At 39.5% G+C, this 24,803-nt stretch overlaps 1 protein-coding gene across 2 annotated transcripts in view; it reads right to left on the minus strand.

The window, feature by feature from the left end:
• Positions 1–24,803, minus strand: part of LOC128697027 (actin-binding protein IPP) — a 228,889-nt gene that overhangs the window by 91,184 nt on the left and 112,902 nt on the right. For both annotated transcript variants that reach the window (XM_070095245.1, XM_070095246.1), the window contains one exon: positions 4,172–4,337. In XM_070095245.1, coding sequence (XP_069951346.1) covers positions 4,172–4,337 — 166 coding nt within the window. The remainder of the gene's footprint in view (positions 1–4,171; positions 4,338–24,803) is intronic.

Here is a 24,803-nt window from a genome sequence, read left to right on the forward strand (position 1 = left end):
TGGTCACTACTTATTATAACCAGTGTTGGTCACTACTTATTATAACCAGTGATGGTCACTACTTATTATAACCAGTGTTGGTCACTACTTATTATAACCAGCGTTGGTCACTACTTATTATAACCAGTGTTGGTCACTACTTATTATAACCAGTGTTGGTCACTACTTATTATAACCAGTGTTGGTCACTACTTATTATAACCAGTGTTGGTCACTAATTATTATAACCAGTGTTGGTCACTACTTATTATAACCAGTGTTGGTCACTACTTATTATAACCAGTGTTGGTCACTACTTATTATAACCAGCGTTGGTCACTACTTATTATAACCAGTGTTGGTCAATACTTATTATAACCAGTGTCGGTCACTACTTATTATAACCAGTATCGGTCACTACTTATTATACCCAGTGTTGGTCACTACTTATTATAACCATTGTTGGTCACTACTTATTATAACCAGTGTTGGTCACTACTTATTATAACCAGTGTTGGTCACTACTTATTATAACCAGTGTTGGTCACTACTTATTATAACCAGTGTTGGTCACTACTTATTATAACCAGTGTCGGTCACTACTTATTATAACCAGTGTCAGTCACTACTTATTATAACCAGTGTTGATCACTACTTATTATAACCAGTGTTGGTCACTACTTATTATAACCAGCATTGGTCACTACTTATTATAACCAGCGTTGGTCACTACTTATTATAACCAGTGTTGGTCACTACTTATTATAACCAGTGTTGGTCACTACTTATTATAACCAGCATTGGTCACTACTTATTATAACCAGTGTTGGTCACTACTTATTATAACCAGCATTGGTCACTACTTATTATAACCAGTGTTGGTCACTACTTATTATAACCAGTGTTGGTCACTACTTATTATAACCAGTGTTGGTCACTACTTATTATAACCAGTGTTGGTCACTACTTATTATAACCAGTGTTGGTCACTACTTATTATAACCAGTGTTGGTCACTACTTATTATAACCAGTGTTGGTCACTACTTATTATAACCAGTGTTGGTCACTACTTATTATAACCAGCAATGGTCACTACTTATTATAACCAGTGTTGGTCACTACTTATTATAACCAGCGTTGGTCACTACTTATTATAACCAGTGTTGGTCACTACTTATTATAACCAATGTTGGTCACTACTTATTATAACCAGCATTGGTCACTACTTATTATAACCAGTGTTGGTCACTACTTATTATAACCAGTGTTGGTCACTACTTATTATAACCAGTGTTTGTCACTACTTATTATAACCAGTGTTGGTCACTACTTATTATAACCAGTGTTGGTCACTACTTATTATAACCAGTGTTGGTCACTACTTATTATAACCAGTGTTGGTCACTACTTATTATAACCAGTGTTGGTCACTACTTATTATAACCAGCATTGGTCACTACTTATTATAACCAGTGTTGGTCACTACTTATTATAACCAGTGTTGGTCACTACTTATTATAACCAGCGTTGGTCACTACTTATTATAACCAGTGTTGGACACTACTTATTATAACCAGCATTGGTCACTACTTATTATAACCAGTGTTGGTCACTACTTATTATAACCAGTGTTGGTCACTACTTATTATAACCAGCATTGGTCACTACTTATTATAACCAGTGTTGGTCACTACTTATTATAACCAGCATTGGTCACTACTTATTATAACCAGTGTTGGTCACTACTTATTATAACCAGTGTTGGTCACTACTTATTATAACCAGCATTGGTCACTACTTATTATAACCAGTGTTGGTCACTACTTATTATAACCAGCGTTGGTCACTACTTATTATAACCAGTGTTGGTCACTACTTATTATAACCAGTGTTGGTCACTACTTATTATAACCAGTGTTGGTCACTACTTATTATAACCAGTGTTGGTCACTACTTATTATAACCAGCGTTGGTCACTACTTATTATAACCAGTGTTGGTCACTACTTATTATAACCAGTGTTGGTCACTACTTATTATAACCAGTGTTGGTCACTACTTATTATAACCAGTGTTGGTCACTAATTATTATAACCAGTGTTGGTCACTACTTATTATAACTAGTGTTGGTCACTACTTATTATAACCAGTGTTGGTCACTACTTATTATAACCAGCGTTGGTCACTACTTATTATAACCAGTGTTGGTCAATACTTATTATAACCAGTGTCGGTCACTACTTATTATAACCAGTATCGGTCACTACTTATTATACCCAGTGTTGGTCACTACTTATTATAACCATTGTTGGTCACTACTTATTATAACCAGTGTTGGTCACTACTTATTATAACCAGTGTTGGTCACTACTTATTATAACCAGTGTTGGTCACTACTTATTATAACCAGTGTTGGTCACTACTTATTATAACCAGTGTCGGTCACTACTTATTATAACCAGTGTCAGTCACTACTTATTATAACCAGTGTTGATCACTACTTATTATAACCAGTGTTGGTCACTACTTATTATAACCAGCATTGGTCACTACTTATTATAACCAGCGTTGGTCACTACTTATTATAACCAGTGTTGGTCACTACTTATTATAACCAGTGTTGGTCACTACTTATTATAACCAGCATTGGTCACTACTTATTATAACCAGTGTTGGTCACTACTTATTATAACCAGCATTGGTCACTACTTATTATAACCAGTGTTGGTCACTACTTATTATAACCAGTGTTGGTCACTACTTATTATAACCAGTGTTGGTCACTACTTATTATAACCAGTGTTGGTCACTACTTATTATAACCAGTGTTGGTCACTACTTATTATAACCAGTGTTGGTCACTACTTATTATAACCAGTGTTGGTCACTACTTATTATAACCAGTGTTGGTCACTACTTATTATAACCAGCAATGGTCACTACTTATTATAACCAGTGTTGGTCACTACTTATTATAACCAGCGTTGGTCACTACTTATTATAACCAGTGTTGGTCACTACTTATTATAACCAATGTTGGTCACTACTTATTATAACCAGCATTGGTCACTACTTATTATAACCAGTGGTCACTACTTATTATAACCAGTGTTGGTCACTACTTATTATAACCAGTGTTTGTCACTACTTATTATAACCAGTGTTGGTCACTACTTATTATAACCAGTGTTGGTCACTACTTATTATAACCAGTGTTGGTCACTACTTATTATAACCAGTGTTGGTCACTACTTATTATAACCAGTGTTGGTCACTACTTATTATAACCAGTGTTGGTCACTACTTATTATAACCAGTGTTGGTCACTACTTATTATAACCAGTGTTGGTCACTACTTATTATAACCAGCATTGATCACTACTTATTATAACCAGTGTTGGTCACTAATTATAACCAGTGTTGGTCACTACTTATTATAACCAGTGTTGGTCACTACTTATTATAACCAGTGTTGGTCACTACTTATTATAACCAGTGTTGGTCACTACTTATTATAACCAGTGTTGGTCACTACTTATTATAACCAGTGTTGGTCACTACTTATTATAACCAGTGTTGGTCACTACTTATTATAACCAGTGTTGGTCACTACTTATTATAACCAGTGTTGGTCACTACTTATTATAACCAGTGTTGGTCACTACTTAATTTTAGAAGAAATTGGGTCAAGTTAAATTGTGCTTTACATGTTATAGGATGTTAAGTGTTGTTGTTTATAATTATCTTCACATTTCAATGTTGATAACTTGATAATGCAACAAGAGAGCGGCTTCAAACTTAAGTTACTGGTGTACTTTAAGATGTAAGTCTCTCTGAGATAACAAGAGAAAGCTTCTTCGGTTCATATTACTGCAAGTTTTCAATTACATCTGCTCTGAGGATCTTTAATTCAAGAAACTGCCATATTAATTTCCAAATGATAACTTGTCAGCACATCTTCTCATTCTCTTCATATCTTCAACATTAATATTTAATTGTATTATAACCTAGTAGTGAACTCTGTACCCTTCTTATTGTGTGCGCTCAGGTAGAGAAGGCTGGGGTTATACAATACTGGGATACCTTCCTGAATCACTGAGGTAGAGGAGGCCGAGGTTATACAATACTGGGATGTCTTCCTGGGATTGCGCAACAGCATAAGCACACATACTGTATATATTACTGGAGTTACCTGAAACTCGGAGTCAATGCGGAGGTACTCTGACTGAAGGAGGTTAATCAAGACATCTCGTGGAGTCTCCAAGAACTCTTCCTCCATCACTGTCTCAGAGAAGTTAGTGAAGATGAAGTCACGGGAAGCTTCAAGAAGCTCCAGCATGTGGTGAGCTTCAGCAAACCTGGTGATATGACAATATACACTACATTGCAACAATATACACCACAATACAATATATACAACAATACCATACACTATACACTGTATGAAGCTTCAAGAAGCTCCAGCATGTGGTGAGCTTCAAAAAACCTGGTGATACAGCAATATACACCACAATACAACAATATACACTACAACAATATAAAATGTATGAAGCTTCAAGAGGCTCCAGCATGTGGTGAGCTTCAGCAAACCTGGTGATACAACAATATACAGTGGTACCCCGAGTTTCGGCCACCTCCCAACTCAAACAATTATGTAAGTGTAATATTGTAAGTGCTTTTGTAAATGTATTTTTGGGGGTCTGAAATGGACTAATCTAATTTACATTATTCCTTATGGGAACAATTAGGTTCGGTAACGGCACTCGAACAGCCTTCTGGAATGAATTATGGCTGAAACTCAGGGTTCCACTGCACACTCTAATACAAGAATAAACACTAATACAAAAATATACACTGCAATACACTGTATGAAGCTTCAAGATGCTCCAGCATGTGGTGAGCTTCCATGAATCTGGTGATACAAGAATACACACTCTAATACAAGAATACACACTCTAATACAAGAATATACACTAATACAAGAATATACACACTAATACAATATTATCACATTACTGCAGTGTAATAAAATAATATAGTATAGGTTCACCATCACAAATCCAGCATCACTGGGACCTGTAGTGCGCCAGATTATTGAGTTTGCTGAATTACAGAGTGGTTAGGTTAGAATACACTTAATAAAGTTAACCAACTTGAATTACACAAGAAAGTTCATTGAACATCGGCAAAAATCGAACATTTCTGCTACTTTGAGCTCAATTTCAAGGTAGTACTTTTTGTTGTGAAACCAATCAAATCATATCTATTTCTGTAATATATCTTCCATTCTATCAAACGAGACCAAAGAAACGAGAATACAACCATAAAAACCATATGAAAATATACCGCTAAGGGGTGGCTAATGGCTGAGAAGTGAACTCTGTTATTTATAATCTAATTTTTTTTATTTTTGGTGTACGTTAAGAAGCATCTTTCCATCATATATTGCCCAAGTTTCAATAAGAGAAAAAAAATTATTTACCAAAAATCATATATAGCAATCCCAAGCTAGGTTTTATTTTTTTTTCAACAAGTCGGCCGTCTCCCACCGAGGCAGGGTGACCCAAAAAGAAAGAAAATCCCCAAAAAGAAAATACTTTCATCATCATTCAACACTCACTCACACATAATCACTGTTTTTGCAGAGGTGCTCAGGACACAACAGTTTAGAAGCATATACGTATAAAGATACACAATATATCCCTCCAAATTGCTAATATCCTGAAACCCTCCTTTAGAGTGCAGGCACTGTACTTCCCATCTCCAGGACTCAAGTCCAGCCTGCCGGTTTCCCTGAACCCCTTCATAAATGTTACTTTGCTCACACTCCAACAGCACGTCAAGTATTAAAAACCATTTGTCTCCATTCACTCCTATCAAACACGCTCACGCATGCCTGCTGGAAGTCCAAGCCCCTCACACACAAAACCTCCTTTACCCCCTCCCTCCAACCTTTCCTAGGCCGACCCCTACCCCGCCTTCCTTCCACTACAGACTGATACACTCTTGAAGTCATTCTGTTTCGCTCCATTCTCTCCACATGTCCGAACCACCTCAACAACCCTTCCTCAGCCCTCTGGACAACAATTTTGGTAATCCCGCACCTCCTCCTAACTTCCAAACTACGAATTCTCTGCATTATATTCACACCACACATTGCTCTCAGACATGACATCTCCACTGCCTCCAGCATTCTCCTCGCTGCAACATTCATCACCCATGCTACACACCCATATAAGAGCGTTGGTAAAACTCCTTAGTGCACCACTCACCCTTTTCCCCTCATCAATTCTATGATTCACCTCATCTTTCATAGACCCATCCGCTGACACGTCCACTCCCAAATATCTGAATACATTCACCTCCTCCATACTCTCTCCCTCCAATCTGATATCCAATCTTTAATCACCTAATCATTTTGTTATCCTCATAACCTTACTCTTTCCTGTATTCACTTTCAATTTTCTTCTTTTGCACACCCTACCAAATTCATCCACCAATCTCTGCAACTTCTCTTCAGAATCTCCCAAGAGCACAGTGTCATCAGCAAAGAGCAACTGTGACAACTCCCACTTTATGTGTGATTCTTTATCTTTTAACTCCACGCCTCTTGCCAAGACCCTTACTTTTACTGGGAAATAATTTCCCTCTTTCCTACATACTCTAACTTGAGCCTCACTATCCTCGTAAAAACTCTTCACTGCTTTCAGTAACCTACCTCCTACACCATACACCTGCAACATCTGCCACATTGCCCCCCTATCCACCCTGTCATACGCCTTTTCCAAATCCATAAATGCTACAAAGACCTCTTTAGCCTTATCTAAATACTGTTCACTTATATGTTTCACTGTAAACACCTGGTCCACACACCCCCTACCTTTCCTAAAGCCTCCTTGTTCATCTGATATCCTATTCTCCGTCTTACTCTTAATTCTTTCAATAATAACTCTACCATGGGTAAGACACATATGCAACAGTTAGGTATCTTTATTGTGAAACGTTTCGCCTACACAGTAGGCTTCTTCAGTCAAGTACAGAAAAGTTGATAGAAGCAGAAGATACTTGAAGATACTTGAAGTATCTTCTGCTTCTATCAACTTTTCTGTACTTGACTGAAGAAGCCTACTGTGTAGGCGAAACGTTTCACAATAAAGATACCTAACTGTTGCATATGTGTCTTACCCAACAACCTGTCGGTATTTTATACCATTTTAATGTTCAATAACTCTACCATACACTTTACCAGGTATACTCAACAGACTTATCCCCCTATAATTTTTGCACTCTCTTTTATCCCCTTTGCCTTTATACAAAGGAATTATGCATGCTCTCTGCCAATCCCTAGGTACCTTACCCTCTTCCATACATTTATTAAATAATTGCACCAACCACTCCAAAACTATATCCCCACCTGCTTTTAACATTTCTATCTTTATCCCATCAATCCCGGCTGCCTTACCCCCTTTCATTTTACCTACTGCCTCACGAACTTCCCCCACACTCACAACTGGCTCTTCCTCACTCCTACAAGATGTTGTTCCTCCTTGCCCTATACATGAAATCACAGCTTCCCTATCTTCATCAACATTTAACAATTCCTCAAAATATTCCCTCCATCTTCCCAATACCTCTAACTCTCCATTTAATAACTCTCCTCTCCTATTTTTAACTGACAAATCCATTTGTTCTCTAGGCTTTCTTAACTTGTTAATCTCACTCCAAAACTTTTTCTTATTTTCAACAAAATTTGTTGATAACATCTCACCCACTCTCTCATTTGCTCTCTTTTTACATTGCTTCACCACTCTCTTAACCTCTCTCTTTTTCTCCATATACTCTTCCCTCCTTGCATCACTTCTACTTTGTAAAAACTTCTCATATGCTAACTTTTTCTCCCTTACTACTCTCTTCACATTATCATTCCACCAGTCGCTCCTCTTCCCTCCCGCACCCACTTTCCTGTAACCACAAACTTCTGCTGAACACTCTAACACTACATTTTTAAACCTACCCCATACCTCTTCGACCCCATTGCCTATGCTCTCATTAGCCCATCTATCCTCCAATAGCTGTTTATATCTTTCCCTAACTGCCTCCTCTTTTAGTTTATAAACCTTCACCTCTCTCTTCCCTGATGCTTCTATTCTCCTTGTATCCCATCTACCTTTTACTCTCAGTGTAGCTACAACTAGAAAGTGATCTGATATATCTGTGGCCCCTCTATAAACATGTACATCCTGAAGTCTACTCAACAGTCTTTTATCTACCAATACATAATCCAACAAACTACTGTCATTTCACCCTACATCATATCTTGTATACTTATTTATCCTCTTTTTCTTAAAATATGTATTACCTATAACTAAACCCCTTTCTATACAAAGTTCAATCAAAGGGCTCCCATTATCATTTACACCTGGCACCCCAAACTTACCTACCACACCCTCTCTAAAAGTTTCTCCTACTTTAGCATTCAGGTCCCCTACCACAATTACTCTCTCACTTGGTTCAAAGGCTCCTATACATTCACTTAACATCTCCCAAAATCTCTCTCTCTCCTCTGCATTCCTCTCTTCTCCAGGTGCATACACGCTTATTATGACCCACTTCTTGCATCCAACCTTTACTTTAATCCATATAATTCTTGAATTTACACATTCATATTCTCTTTTCTCCTTCCATAACTGATCATTCAACATTACTGCTACCCCTTCCTTTGCTCTAACTCTCTCAGATACTCCAGATTTAATCCCATTTATTTCCCCCCACCGAAACTCCCCTACCCCCTTCAGCTTTGTTTCGCTTAGGGCCAGGACATCCAACTTCTTTTCATTCATAACATCAGCAATCATCTGTTTCTTGTCATCCGCACTACATCCATGCACATTTAAGCATCCCAGTTTTATAAAGTTTTTCTTCTTCTCTTTTTTAGTAAATGTCTACAGGAGAAGGGGTTACTAGCCCATTGCTCCCGGCATTTTAGTCGCCTCATACGACACGCATGGCTTACGGAGGAAAGATTCTTTTCCACTTCCCCATGGACAATAGAAGAAATAAAGAGGAACAAGAGCTATTTAGAAAAAGGAGAAAAACCTAGATGTATGTATATATATATGCATGTGCGTGTCTGTGAAGTGTGACCAAAGTGTAAGTAGGAGTAGCAAGATATCCCTGTTATCTAGCGTGTTTATGAGACAGAAAAAGAATCCCTTCACTAAATATTACCCTGCTCACACTCCAACAGATCGTCAGGACCCAAATACCATTTGTCTTCATTCACTCCTATTGAACACGCTCATGCACGCCTGCTGGAAGTCCAAGCCCCAAGCCCACAAAACCTCCCTTACCCGTTCCTTCCAACCTTTTCGAGGACGCCCCCTACCCCGCCTTCCTTTTCCTACAGATTTAAATGCTCTCCATGTCATTCTACTTTGATCCATTCTCTCTAAATGACCAAACCACCTCAACAACCCCTCTTCAGCCCTCTGACTAATACTTTTATTAACTCCACACCTTCTCCTAATTTCCACACTCCAAATTTTCTGCATAATATTTACACCACACATTGCCCTTAGACAGGACATCTTCACTGCCTCCAACCATCTCCTCGCTGCTGCATTTACCACCCAAGCTTCACACCCATATAAGAGTGTTGGTACTACTATACTTTCATACATTCCCTTCTTTGCCTCCATAGATAACGTTTTTTGACTCCACATATACCTCAACGCACCACTCACCTTTTTTCCCTCATCAATTCTATGATTAACCTCATCCTTCATAAATCCATCCACTGACACATCATCTCCCAAGTATCTGAAAACATTCACTTCTTCCATACTCCTCCTCCCCAATTTAATATCCAATTTTTCTTTATCTAAATCATTTGATACCCTCATCACCTTACTCTTTTCTATGTTCACTTTCAACTTTCTACCTTTACACACACTCCCAGACTCATCCACTAACCTTTGCAATTTTTCTTTAGAATCTCCCATAAGCACAGTATCATCAGCAAAAAGTAACTGTGTCATTTCCCATTTTGTATTTGATTCCCCGTAATTTAATCCCACCCCTCTCCCAAACACCCTAGCATTTACTTCTTTTACAACCCCATCTACAAATATATTAAATAACCATGGTGACATTACACATCCCTGTCTAAGACCTACTTTTACCGGGAAGTAGTCTCCCTCTCTTCTACACACCCTAACCTAAGCCTCACTATTCTCATAAAAACTCTTTACAGCATTTAGTAACTAACCACCTATTCCATATACTTGCAACATCTGCCATATTGCTCCCCTATCCACTCTATCATATGCCTTTTCTAAATCCATAAATGCAATAAAAACTTCCCTACCTTTATCTAAATACTGTTCACATATATGCCTCAATGTAAACACTTGATCTACACATCCCCTACCCACTCTGAAGCCTCCCTGCTCATCCGCAATCCTACATTCTGTCTTACCTCTAATTCTTTCAATAATAACCCTACCGTACACTTTTCCTGGTATACTCAGTAAACTTATTCCTCTATAATTTTTACAATCTCTTTTGTCCCCCTTCCCTTTATATAAAGGGACTATACATGCTCTTCGCCAATCCCTAGGTACCTTCCCCTCTTTCGTATACATTTATTAAACAAAAGTGCCAACCACTCCAACACTATATCCACCCCCTGCTTTTAACATTTCTGTCATGATCCCATCAGTTCCAGCTGCTTTACCCCCTTTCGTTCTATGTAATGCCTCACGTACCTCCCCCACACTTACATTCTGCTCTTCTTCACTCCTAAAAGATGGTATACCTCCCTGGCCAGTGCATGAAATTACCGCCTCCCTTTCTTCCTCAACATTTAAAAGTTCCTCAAAATATTCTTGCCATCTACCTAATACCTCCCTCTCCCCAGCTACTACTCCCCTACTCTGTTTTTAACTGACAAATCCATACATTCCCTAGGCTTTCTTAACTTGTTTAACTCACTCCAAATTTTTTTCTTATTTTCATTAAAATTTCTTGACAGTGCCTCTCCCACTCTATCATCTTCTCTCCTTTTGCACTCTCTCACCACTCTCTTCACCTTTCTTTTACTCTCCATATACTCTGCTCTTCTTATAACACTTCTGCTTTGTAAAAACCTCTCATAAGCTAACTTTTTCTCTTTTATCACACCCTTTACTTCATCATTCCACCAATCACTCCTCTTTCCTCCTGCCCCCACCCTCCTATAACCACAAACTTCTACCCCACATTCTAATACGTACTGCATTTTTAAAACTCATCCAACCCTCTTCAACCCCCCCATTACTCATCTTTGCACTAGCCCCTCTTTCTGCCAATAGTCGCTTATATCTCACTCGAACTTCCTCCTCCCTTAGTTTATACACTTTCACTTCCCTCCTACTTGTTGTTGCCACCTTCCTCTGGAGTTTACCTGGAGTTTACCTGGAGAGAGTTCCGGGGGTCAACACCCCCACGGCCCAGTCTGTGACCAGGCCTCCTGGTGGATCAGAGCCTGATCAACCAGGCTGTTACTGCTGGCTGCACGCAAACCAACGTATGAGCCACAGCCCGGCTGGTCAGGAACCGACTTTAGGTGCTTGTCCAGTGCCAGCTTGAAGACTGCCAGGGGTCTGTTGGTAATCCCCCTTATGTATGCTGGGAGGCAGTTGAACAGTCTTGGGCCCCTGACACTTATTGTATGGTCTCTTTACGTGCTAGTGACACCCCTGCTTTTCATTGGGGGGATGTTGTATCGTCTGCCAAGTCTTTTGCTTTCGTAGTGAGTGATTTTCATGTGCAAGTTCGGTACTATTCCAGCCTAGGATTTTCCAGGTGTATATAATCATGTATCTCTCCCGCCTGTGTTCCAGGGAATACAGGTTTAGGAACCTCAAGCGCTCCCAGTAATTGAGGTGTTTTATCTCCGTTATGCGCGGCGTGAAGGTTCTCTGTACATTTTCTAGGTCAGCAATTTCACCTGCCTTGAAAGATGCTGTTAGTGTGCAGCAATATTCCAGCCTAGATAGAACATGTGACCTGAAGAGTGTCATCATGGGCTTGGCCTCCCTAGTTTTGAAGGTTCTCATTATCCATCCTGTCATTTTTCTAGCAGATGTCCCATCTACCTCTTACTCTAACTGTAGCTACAACTAAAAAATGATCCGATATATCAGTTGCCCCTCTATAAACATGTACATCCTGGAGCCTACCCATTAACCTTTTATCCACCAATACATAATCTAACAAACTACTTTCATTACGTGCTACATCATACCTTATATATTTATTTATCCTCTTTTTCATAAAATATGTATTACTTATTACCAAATCTCTTTCTACACATAGCTCAATTAAAGGCTCCCCATTTACATTTACCCCTGGCACCCCAAATTTACCTACTACTCCCTCCACAACATTTTTACCCACTTTAGCATTGAAATCCCCAACCACAAGTACTCTCACACTTGGTTCAAAACTCCCCACGCATTCACTCAACATTTCCCAAAATCTCTCTCTCTCCTCTACACTTCTCTCTTCTCCAGGTGCATATACACTTACTATAACCCACTTTTCACATTCAACCTTTATTTTACTCCACATAATCCTTGAATTAATATATTTCTAGTCCCTCTTTTCCTGCCATATCTTATCCTTCAACATTATTGCTACTCCTTCTTTAGCTCTAACTCTATTTGAAACCCATGACCCAATCCCATTTATTCCTCTCCACTGAAACTCTCCCCCCCTTTCAGTTTTGTTTCACTTAATGCCAGGACATCCAGCTTCTTCTCATTCATAACATCAACAATCATCTTTCTTATCATTTGCACAACATCCATGCACATTCAGACTTCCCACTCTGACAATTTTCTTCTTCTTATTCTTTTTAGTAATCTTTACAGGAAAAGGGGTTACTAGACCATTGTTCCTGGCATTTTAGTTGACAACACACATGGCTTACTGAGGAAAGATTCTTATTCCACTTCCCCATGGATATAAAAGGAAAAGTAATAAGACCAAGAACTATTAAGATAAAATTAAAGAAAACTCAGATGAGTTTGTATAAATAAATATGTACATGTATGTGTAGTGTGACCTAAGTGTAAGTAGAAGTAGCAAGATGTACCTGTAATCTTGCATATTTATGAGACAGACAAAAGACACCAGCAATCCTACCATCTTGTAAAACAATTACAGGCTTTCGTTTTACACTCACTTGGCAGGACGGTAGTACCTCCCTGGGTGGCTGCTGTCTACCAACCTACTAGAAATAAATCATTTTGTCTGACTTTTTTGAGTTATCCTAGGTTCTCTACACATATGCTGGTATATATGATAATCTATGTAGAGAAAATAGCTTTTTGTGTTTCAGTTTTATGGTGCACTACAAGTGTATATCACAGTTAGCCATGTGCTATATGACATTATCCCAGACAGAGATAGGAGAATGGTACTTGTATCCCATATCCTCTTCATACCTCCATCAAACTGCTTGGTATTATGCCAAATATTATTCATTCTGGAGTATTTAACATGTTTTTATGTTATTTATATTGTTTATTACATCATATTAGATCAATTGTGATAGGCAAATAAGCCGTAGCATTGATATTAGTGTAAAAATAAAGCACATTTGCCTGCATCACAAGACTGAGCTCGTGGCAACCAACAGCGGCTTCAAAGCCACCTTATCCTTTATGGACAATGTACTGTTTATGTGCTTTACATAATGAGAAGCATTTCTTTTATTCATTGGAACCATGGCTAGGGCTAAAAGTAAGCAGGTTACAACAATAAATGGAGAAAAAGAAATTGGAATGACTTATGCAGCAAGTAGCGCCACCAAACAGTACCAGCAGGTTGGTGTGGCGACCCTGGAAATTTGAAATTATACTAGCCAAAATTAGTGCCAAATTACTGATGGAACTGGACGTCTGATTGCCGGATTTGTGATGGCGGGACCTGTATTATGTGTATTAAAAATGCTCCATTAAAATTGTGTCAGTGAATGCAGACTGAACATAAAATGGATGTGTATTAGACCTGGTCATGAGTGGCCAGGAGAAAGCAGAGGTGTATGAGTCAGTATTGGAAGAGCAGTTTTTGGAGCAAGGCATCATCACAGTCTGGTTAAGTATGGGGGTAGTATTTTGGGTAAGTTTTAGGCCACAGGTTGTTTTGGTAATTTTGTTTATATTCTTATGACATACTTGTAAAACCCTAGTATGTGGAGGGGCCTGTTTAAGTTTTGGAGAGTACAGATAACAGATTTTTCTTGTTTTTTGCCTGCAGGCTAAAAGGCTGGCAGAAGAGGGAGTCATGGAGCCCCACTGTTTGTGTATGTTTTGACTGTATACAACTAGTAGCAGTGTGCTGGTAAGCTATGTAGAGGGTCGGTTGAGTGTTATATATTTAATGTTAATATATTTTTATATGGAAGTTTATGTGCCCTTCCTCATATTCAACATAAGGTAAATTTATCTATCCTTCCTGATAAGAGTACTGACCATGTAGACAAAGATTTTTGTGAAGAAACAAGCTTGGCCTTAGGTTGATGTACTTTAATATTGAAATACCCCTAGGCAAGGCTTTTACCCCTAGATGCCAGCACATATTTGTTTTACACATTTACCCTTTCAGGGTCCATGCCGTAGATCTACGGCTTTACACTGAGGGTCCAAACCATAGATCTACGCCATGAGCTCAGCTCACTCTGATATGCTGTGAGCGGTAAATTTGGGCCTAGATATGATACATCTATGTGGTATGTGTGCACCACATAAAACAAATCTTGCAGCACATAGTGCATAATGAGAGAAAAAAAACTGAGACCATAATTTTCGATTAAAACAGTGACTTTCCAGTGTTTTTTCGTATATTTTTTATAGTTGTATTTGCAATTTCTTGATCTCTTTTGATAGAATGGAAGATATATTACAGAAATAGAGATGATTTTGATTGGTTTTATTACTGAAAATGGCTTGAAACTGAGCTCAAAGTAGCAGAAATGTTAAACTTTAGCTGATGTTCAAGAGTAAACAAATGACCTCACACGTTTAATACGAGCCAGCTGGTGGGTCTAATATGTGTTCACAAAAGTGCTGATATTATTTATACAATTATTACAATACTGCATGACAGTAAATCTTCTATTTATTGGTTTGAATAAAAATTCATTATGCGAATTAAAAATCAAAATGGAATTCATTTATAAAGCCTGAAAACATAACTAATGAACAGAGGAAATGTTAGTTTAGTGCCAGGAATGCTTGCATTGTTTATTCTGGACCCTATTTTGAAACTGGAATATTTTGAATTTTGCATTAAATTGGCCAAATTACCAATTTCCTATCACTTTATTTTGTAGTTGAAACAGTTGACTTGGCGATTTCTTGTGCTCAATCGATAGAATAGAAGTAATACTAGTGAAATAGCTAAGAATTTGGTAGACTGGAATAATGTAATTTGCCTAAAATGGGAGTCAAAGTCGGCAAAATGGCCGATGAGTAAATATCGTTGACACATCAAACTTCGCGAGAGCATAATTTCGTCAATTTTCCATCAAATTTCGTACTTTTTGTTTTATTACCTTTAGAAAAAGATTCTCTACCATTTCATAAGAAAAAATATTTCTTTTTTTTTTTTTTTTGAAAATTCTTGGACCCTGGTGCGCACTTTGAAATTTGGCCTCTGGACCCTGAAAGGGTTAACTGCACTACATACAATATAAGGTGGCCATTGGCCTGGTACACAAAGCTCTCACTTCACATGCTGAGGGTCCAAGGAAACACATTGGGTGTGTTTCCATATGCCTGTTGTCCCTGTTCACCCATCAGTAAAATGGGTACCTGAGTGTTAGTGGACTGGTGTGGGTCACATCTTGAGACAAAATTGACCTAATTTGCAGGAAATGCTCTGCATAACAAGGTGCTTTCTATATAGTATGTCATTAATGTCAGCTATGGTCTGTATACCTTGTACATGTACTTGTAGAAATAAAGTTATTATTATTATACACTGTATAAAGCTTCAAGAGGCTCCAGCATGTGGTGAGCTTCAGCAAACCTGGTGAAACAACAATATATACACTAATACGAGAATATACACTACAATACATGAATATACAATACATTAATATACAATACATGAATTTACACTACATGAATATACACTACAATACATGAATATACACTGCAAGAATGCACACTGTAATACAATATAGTGGACCCCAGGATATAGGCCGGTGGAGAAATTGGCCAATTCGGAAATTGAGCACTTTTTTCGGAGAAACTACCCCCCCGGATATCGGCCATCTGCTCAGAAATCGTTGGCATGAGGCGCATCTACCCGCTGGTGATGCGCTTCCTCACGCGTATCACATTCAGTCTGTGCATCTCTCTTGTTGGGGTAGGAATACTCAGTGCATTCATCCATTGTTTTTGGTGCTTGTTTATTGACTGCAACTGTGAAATAAGCCACCATTGGGCCAAAGAAAGTTCAGAGTGCCAGCCCTTTGGTACAGAAGGTGAGAAACACAACAGAATTCAAGAAAGAAGTTATTGCAAAATATGAAAGTGGCATACATGTGGCAGAGCTGGCCAGGATTTATTGGAAATCTACAACAATCAGTTCCATCCTACTGAAGAATGCAGAAATCAAGGAAGCTGATGTTGCAAAAAGGTGTAAATATGCTAACAAAACAGAGGTCTCAAACAATCAAGGATGTGGATCAACCAAAAACAATTAGCAGGAGATAGTGTTTCGGAGGAGATAATTTGCGAGACGGCAAGGCAGTTACATGCGGATCTCGTAAAGAAAATGCCAGAAGCAAGTGATGCTGTTAGTGAATTTAAGGCCAGCAAGAGCTGGTTTGACAGATTCAAGAAGTGTAGTGGCATACACAGTGTTGTAAGGCATGGTGAGGCTGCAAATTCAGACAAACGTGTGGCTGAAGAATTCATGCATGAATTCAAGGATTACATAGAGGCTGAAGGATTCCTCCCCCAACAAGTGTTCAATTGTAACAAAACAGGCCTCTTTTGGAAGAAAATGCCAAAGAGGACCTACATCATGCAGGAGAAAAAGGCACTGCCGGGACACAAGCCTATGAAGGATAGGCTAACTCTTTTGTTCTCTGGTAACATAGTGGGGATTTCAAAGTGAAGCCTTTACTCATGTATCACTTAAAATCCCAGTGTGTTTAAGAAAAACAATGTTATGAAGAGTAAATTGTGTGTGATGTGGAGGGCTAACAATAAAGCATGGGTCACGAGGCTAATTTTTATTGAGTGGGTCAATGAAGTGTTTGGCCCGAGAGTGAAGAAATACCTCCTGGAAAATAAATTGCCACTTAAGTGCCTCCTGGTACTGGACAATGCTCCTGCTCATCCTCCAGACATGGAAGACCTATTGTTTGAGGAGTTTAAGTTCATCACAGTGAAGTTCTTGCCCACTAATACCACTCTTCTCATCCAGCCCATGGACCAGCAGGTCATTTCAAACTTCAAAAAACTTTACACCAAAGCAATGTTTCAAAGGTGCTTTGAAGTGACCTCAAACACTCAGCTGACCCTAAGAGAGTTCTGGAGGAATCACTTCAATATCCTCCACTGTATAAGCCTTATAGATAAGTATTGGCAGGGAGTGACTTCCAGGACTTTGAACTCTGCTTGGAGAAAATTGTGGCCAGAATGTATTCTCGACAAGGATTTTGAAGGGTTTGAGGCTGACCCTGACGACCCTACACCTATTGTGGAATCTATTGTTTCATTGGGGAAGTCCATAGGGTTGGATGTGAGTGGCCAGGATGTGGAAGAGTTGGTGGAGGACCACAGGGAAGAGCTAACTACTGAAGAGATGCAACAACTTTAACAGGAACAGCAACAGGCCACAGCTGAGGATATTTCATTGTTTGGCTTTTTGGGGGCTCCTAGGAATGTAACCCTATTTTTCCCGTAAGTTCTTCAGTTCATCTAACACGGTTTTACCTAACACAGCGTTTTTAGGAATGTAACTGTCTTAAATGACAGTCTACTGTACCCCAAAAGGCCCTCCTTACTTTATATCACTCTCTAATATACCCTTACCTCACCTATCTAATATACCCTTACCTCACCTATGGTATTTGTGCTTGGGGATCTACCACGGTCAATCACTCCAAACCTTTAACCCTTAAACAGTCCAAACGTATATATATACGTTCACCTGCATATCGCCCCAAATAATATTTTGAGAAAAAAAAATCGTTTTTTTTTTATAGAAAAAAAGAGCATGTGGTACCCAGGTGTCCCCAATTTTTTTCATACAGCGCACACTGAGTGTGCACACCCATTCTCTCATGTTTAGGCAACTGAGGCCTACTGCACCAATGTTGAATGAATGAAAAATGAAACGTATATATACGTTTGGGGCGCTACGTGAGAGAACGTGTATATACGTTTGGACCATTTTAGGATTAATAACCCAACAAAAAGTGGTAGTGCCGATGATCACAAACTCAAGCGCCAGACATCACACCCCCACCTCTCTTCAAAAAACATGAACTTACTTAATATACAGAATACACACACTTATTATTGTGCCTATTACATATACAGAACATTAAACTCCAACATCAACCTTCCCTCAAACTTCTAGACAGCTTCAACAGAACACACAGGCATAACACAAAGCACAAAACACTTATTGACATCCCTCGTTCCGTCTCACACTTTGCAAAAACGAAATGCACATAAAGGGCCCTAAGATCTGGAACTGCCTGAAACAGCAAGAGGTTCCCTGCCCACAAATCAGTTTAGGGCCATACTCAAAAATCATCTCATCTTATTTTTTTTTTTTTATTAACACACTGGCCGATTCCCACAACGGCAGGGTGGCCCGAAAAAGAAAAACTTTCACCATCATTCACTCCATCACTAAATAACAAAAAAAAAAAGGCACAATATCGTGACTGGAACGATACACAAATAACCCGCACATAAAAGAGAGAAGCTTACGGTGACGTTTCGGTCCGACTTGGACCATTGACAAAGTCACACTAACCAGAAGTGGAGCAGGACGGCTATATATAGGCAGGAAGAGGTGGTGGTAGTAGTAGTGGTAGTAGTAGTAGTAGTAGTAGTAGTACAAGAATGGTATATAATACCAACAAGATGAAATTAAGACACATGCGCAACACCCGGGTATCCCTATCGTAGACGTTTCGCCATCCAGCCAGCCACTGGATGGCGAAACATCCACAACGAAGACAACCAGACGCCGCACATGTGTCTTTATTTCATCAGTAGTTGTAGTAGTAGTAGTAGTAGTAGTAGAAGAGGTAGTAGAAGTGGTAGTGGCAGAAGTGGGAAATAAGGAGGATGAGCCAGTCAAATACAAAGGAAGGGGAGCACTGCAAGAGAGCTAGGTGCCCACAGAGGGAGAGCAAGCGCACAGAGTGGGAAATAAATGAAGAAGGAACAGAAACACGAGACAGAAGAGAGAAAGACAACCCAGAGGAGAAAAGGAAAGAGGAAAGGGGAAGAGGGAGAAGAAAAAGAAAAAGAAAACATGAGGAGTCAGGTTAAGTCACGGGTGTTCTGAAGTTTGGAGCATTTTACAATGTAGTGGGAGAGGAAGGCATCTACAGAGACGAAGCCAGGGCTAAGGTTCATAAAAGGAAAGTTTTGTATTAGAGAGGATTCAACTAGACGGCAACTGTTCGAGTTGGAAGTAGGGAAGACAGTTTTAGCAGAAGACCAGTCAATAGGATGGCTATGATCTCTGACGTGACAGAAAAGAGCATTGTTAGTGTCGGCAAGCCTAACACTATTTTTGTGCTCCTTAAGTCTGTCAGAAAGAGATCGACCAGTTTCTCCAAAGTACTGAAGAGGACAGGAGGAGCAAGAAATAGAGTAGACACCAGGAACATCTGTAGAGGGAGGAGAGGTACGAACGAGATTAGTGCGAAGAGTGTTAGTCTGGCGGAAGGTAAGCTTGATGTCTAAGGGACGGAGAGAATTGTTGAGATTAGAAAGACCGGAAATGTAGGGAGGGCAGAGGATAGAAGAGTTCCCAGGAGTAGAGAGTTTAGGAGAGAAGAAATTGTGTTTAGCATGTGAGAGGGCAGAGTCTATGAAATGGGAAGGGTAGCCAAGACGGGAAAACGAATTATGAAGAGTGGAAATTTCTGCTGGAAGGAACTGAGGATCACAGATGCGGAGGGCATGGAGAAAGAGGGAGATAAGAACACTTTTCTTGACAGGGGAAGCATGATAGGAAAAGTAGTGAATGTACATGCCACTGTGCATAGGTTTTCGGTAAACGGAAAAGGAAAAACCTGTATCTGAGTGGTGGACATGGACATCAAGGAAAGGAAGCAAGGAATTAGATTCCCATTCAGCTTTAAACTTAATGGAAGGGGCAAGATTATTAAGAGCTTCAAGAAAAGGTTGGAAGAGACTGGAGTCATGAGGCCACAGAGCAAAGATGTCATTCACATAGCGGAGCCAGAGTGAAGGTTGCACATCAAGGGTAGGAAGAAGAACAGTCTCGAAGTACTCCATGTAAAGATTAGCAAGGACAGGAGAGAGAGGAGAGCCCATAGCGACACCGAAGGTTTGAGAATAATATTTCCCTTGGAAGGAAAAGGAGTTAGAGTCAACACAGAGGCGGATAAGATCAAGAAAGACATCAGTAGGTATAGGGAGATGAAGAAACCCTTCATGGGCCTTCTCTCTAAGGAAATCAAGGACATCATCAAGAGGGACATTGGTGAAGAGGGACTCAACGTCAAGACTAAGCATCTTACAGGTTGGGAGAGAGAGAACCCGTTCAATGAAGTCTTGAGAGTGACGGAGGTGGGTAGGAGAAAAAGTACCAAGAAAGGGAGTGAGGGTTTTGGCCAGCCAAGAAGCAAGAGGATAAGAGACAGAGCCTCTAGAGGATATGATAGGACGAAGCAGAATATCAGGTTTGTGAGTTTTGGGAAGGCCATAGAAATAGGGAAGAGAGGGACAGATGACACGAAACCGTTGAACAAGGTCAAAGTCAGGAGGACAGAGGTCGGAGAGAGTCCTTAGTTTTTTATTGAAAGTTCTCTTGATGCGATCAAGAGGGTTGGAAACGAGAGGAGTGTAGGTACGTGAGTCAGAGAGCAAGACATCAGCTTTACGGAGGAAATCCTCGCGATCAAGGATAACTACCGAATTACCTTTGTCGGAAGATAGTATGACAATGTTAGTGTTGGATTTAAGAGAAGAAAGGGCAAGTTGGTAACGGCGTGGAAGGTGGTGATTCTTAGAAAACAGACTAACAAGAGCAGGAAGGAGAGCGCCACGAAAAGTGGACAAGTAAGGAAGATTACGGGTGCTTTACACTACAGTTTTTAAACTGCAACATTAACACCCCTCCTTCAGAGTGCAGGCACTGTACTTCCCATCTCCAGGACTCAAGTCCGGCCTGCCGGTTTCCCTGAATCCCTTCATAAATGTTACTTTGCTCACACTCCAATAGCACGTCAAGTATTAAAAGCCATTTGTCTCCATTCACTCCTATCAAACACGCTCACGCATGCCTGCTGGAAGTCCAAGCCCCTCGCACACAAAACCTCCTTTACCCCCTCCCTCCAACCTTTCCTAGACTAACCCCTACCCCACCTTCCTTCCAGTACAGACTGATACACTCTTGAAGTCATTCTGTTTCGCTCCATTCTCTCTACATGTCCGAACCACCTCAACAACCCTTCCTCAGCCCTTGGGACAACAGTTTTGGTAATCCTGCACCTCCTCCTAACTTCCAAACTACGAATTCTCTGCATTATATTCACACCACACATTGCCCTCAGACATGACATCTCCACTGCCTCCAGCCTTCTCCTCGCTGCAACATTCATCACCCATGCTTCACACCCATATAAGAGCGTTGGTAAAACTAAACTCTCATACATTCCCCTCTTTGCCTCCAAGGACAAAGTTCTTTGTCTCCACAGACTCCTAAGTGCACCTCTCACCCTTTTCCCCTCATCAATTCAAACAATAACAAAGATACCCACACCATGCTAAACCCCAATCAAATTCAAAGCAACTCCCCCAAATATTTTATTATCCCTTAACTATTAAGCAATTATTACAAACTTATAAATATTTGTATCACTAATTGTACTACCTCATATTAATAATAGAGTGAAATATTGACTACGTATTTGTATTCTACCACTCTTCACCTGTCTAGACTTAAGTAGTCTCTAAGAATTAGGTTAAGTCTGCCCAAAATGCCTCGGCATGATAGTGGCCTCTTTGCTCCAATCAAATTATGATATGTAAACACACATTGTACCCTTAGCAAACAAATAAATTTTTATTTATAATTATTATTATTATTATTATTATTATTATTATTATTATTATTATTATTATTATTATTATTACTATCATTATTATTATTATTCAAGGCTGAGGGACTGATTACCTCAAACTCCTCCTGTTCTTCACCATTCTCCTTTGTATGGACTGATGAAGCCACTGTGTGAAAATAATCTGCCTCTCTCCTACATACTCTAACCTGAGCCTCACTATCCTCGTAAAAACTCTTAACTGCTTCCAGTAACCTACCACCTATTCCATACACATGGAACACCTGCCACATTGCTCTCCTGTCCACCCTATCATATGCCTTTTCCAAATCCATGAATGCAACAAAAACTTCTTTACCCTTATTTAAATACTGTTCACTTATATGCTTCACCGTAAACACTTGGTCTACACACCCCCTATCCTTCCTAAAGCCTCTTTGTTCATCTGCAATTCTGCTCTCAGACTTACTCTGATACACTCTATACACCTGACGGGTATACTCAACAGGCTTATTTACCTATAATTTTTGCACTCTCTTTTGTCCCCTTTGCCTTTATACAGAGGACCTATGCATGCTCTCTGACAATCCCTAGGTACCTTCCCCTCTTTCATATATTTACCAAACAAATTCACCAACCACTCCAAAACTATATCCCCACCTGTTTTTAACATCTGTTTTGATCCCATCAACCCCAGCTGCTTTACCCCCTTTCATTTTACCCACAGCCCCATGCACCTCCCCTATACTCACATCTCGCTCTTCCTCACCCTAAAAGTTATACCTCCTTAGCCAGTGTATGAGATCACTGCCTCACTTTCTTCAACAACATTTAACAGCTTCTCAAAAGATTTCCTCTATCTTCCCAATACCTTTGGCTACCCATGTAATTATTTTCTTTTAAACTGTTAAATCTATTTGTGGTCTAGGCTTTCTCAGCTTATTGATATCACTCCAAAGCTTTTTCTTATTCTCAGCAAAATTTGTTGACAAAACCTTACCCACTCTCATTTGCTTCCCTTTTATCTCCCTCGCCATTCCCTTCACCTCATTTTCTCTCCATATACTCCACCCTCCTTTTATCACTTCTTTGTAAATATTTCTCATATGCTAACTTTTTCCCCCTGCTTCCCTCTTTACCTCATCATTCTACCAATCATTCCACTTCCCTTCTGCACCCACCCTCCTATATCCACAAACTTCTGAAGAACACTAACACTGCATTCTTAAATCTACCCTGTACCTCTTCAACCTCATTACCTATATTTTCACTGGTCCAATCTTTCTCCCAACAGTTGTTTATATCTTTAACTCATTGATGTCATTTTCCTTTCACCCCACTACCTCTTACTCTCACTGTAGCCAAAACTAAATAATAATCTATCTGTTGTCTCTCTATAAACATGCACATCCTGAAGTCTACCCATTAACCTTTCATCTACAGGCTGAACCTCACTAGTTCGATAAGCTTGAGACCAGACAGGTGCCGGAGTAGAGGATTTTCTGAACCAGTGAAGCTCAGGGTAAAAAAAAAAAGGCAAAATAATGCATATACTGTACTGTATTACTGTAAATTCTCCTCCAAATTGTTATTTATGTTTCTTTTCAAAACACACATGATGCTGACCGATCCTGTGCCACAACTTCAACCTGTGAAGCCAGACATTTGAATATTAAGTGTTCCTGTGAAGTGTTTTACCCTGTTCAATGACTATTTCTCCAGAAATGCTCCCACCATCATTACGAAACTGCTCCCACACTGCATAACAGCCCTTTCCACATGTGTATGTTTACCTTCTTTTTAATGCTTTATATTTTATCTGGTTGTTTCTTATCAAAGAGTGGATAACTTATACCATATTCTACACACAAGGCTCATACCGATGTGCCACTCTCTAGCTTTTTCAGTATTGACACCTTTTGTAACAAAGTTAATGTCACGGGTTTACATTTCCCTGCATTACCACCACCTGTACTACTTGCTGCTCTCTTAGAATGCATACTCAGGGGTAAAATTTCAGTAATCCAAGATAATATAGCAGCATCAACCACTGTAAGTCAGCTGTGGCAGATGTAAAAAATATGGGGCACAAGCAGTGCCACAGCTGGCCAAGCAGTGGTGGCACCACAGTTGGCCAAGCAATGGTGGCACCACAGTTGGCCAAGTGGCAATTATGTAAACTAATGACTAAAAGATTCAAATTACTGTCCCGAACCATTAACGCTACCGGATCGGTGAGGTTCAACCTGTACTAATACACAGTCTAACAAACCATTTTCATTACACCCTACATCATATCTCATGTACTTAATTATTGTCTTTTTCTTAATTAAAATATGTCTGTTACTAAACTTCTTTCTATACAAAGTTCAATTAAAGGACCCCCCATTATCATTTTTCCCTGGCACCCCAAACTTACATGACATGCCCTTTACAACACAGACTCCCACTTTAACATTCAGGTCTCCCATAACAATTACTC

The sequence above is a fragment of the Cherax quadricarinatus genome, chromosome 49 (genome assembly GCF_038502225.1).
Source record: "Cherax quadricarinatus isolate ZL_2023a chromosome 49, ASM3850222v1, whole genome shotgun sequence".
NCBI classification, from domain to species: domain Eukaryota; kingdom Metazoa; phylum Arthropoda; class Malacostraca; order Decapoda; family Parastacidae; genus Cherax; species Cherax quadricarinatus.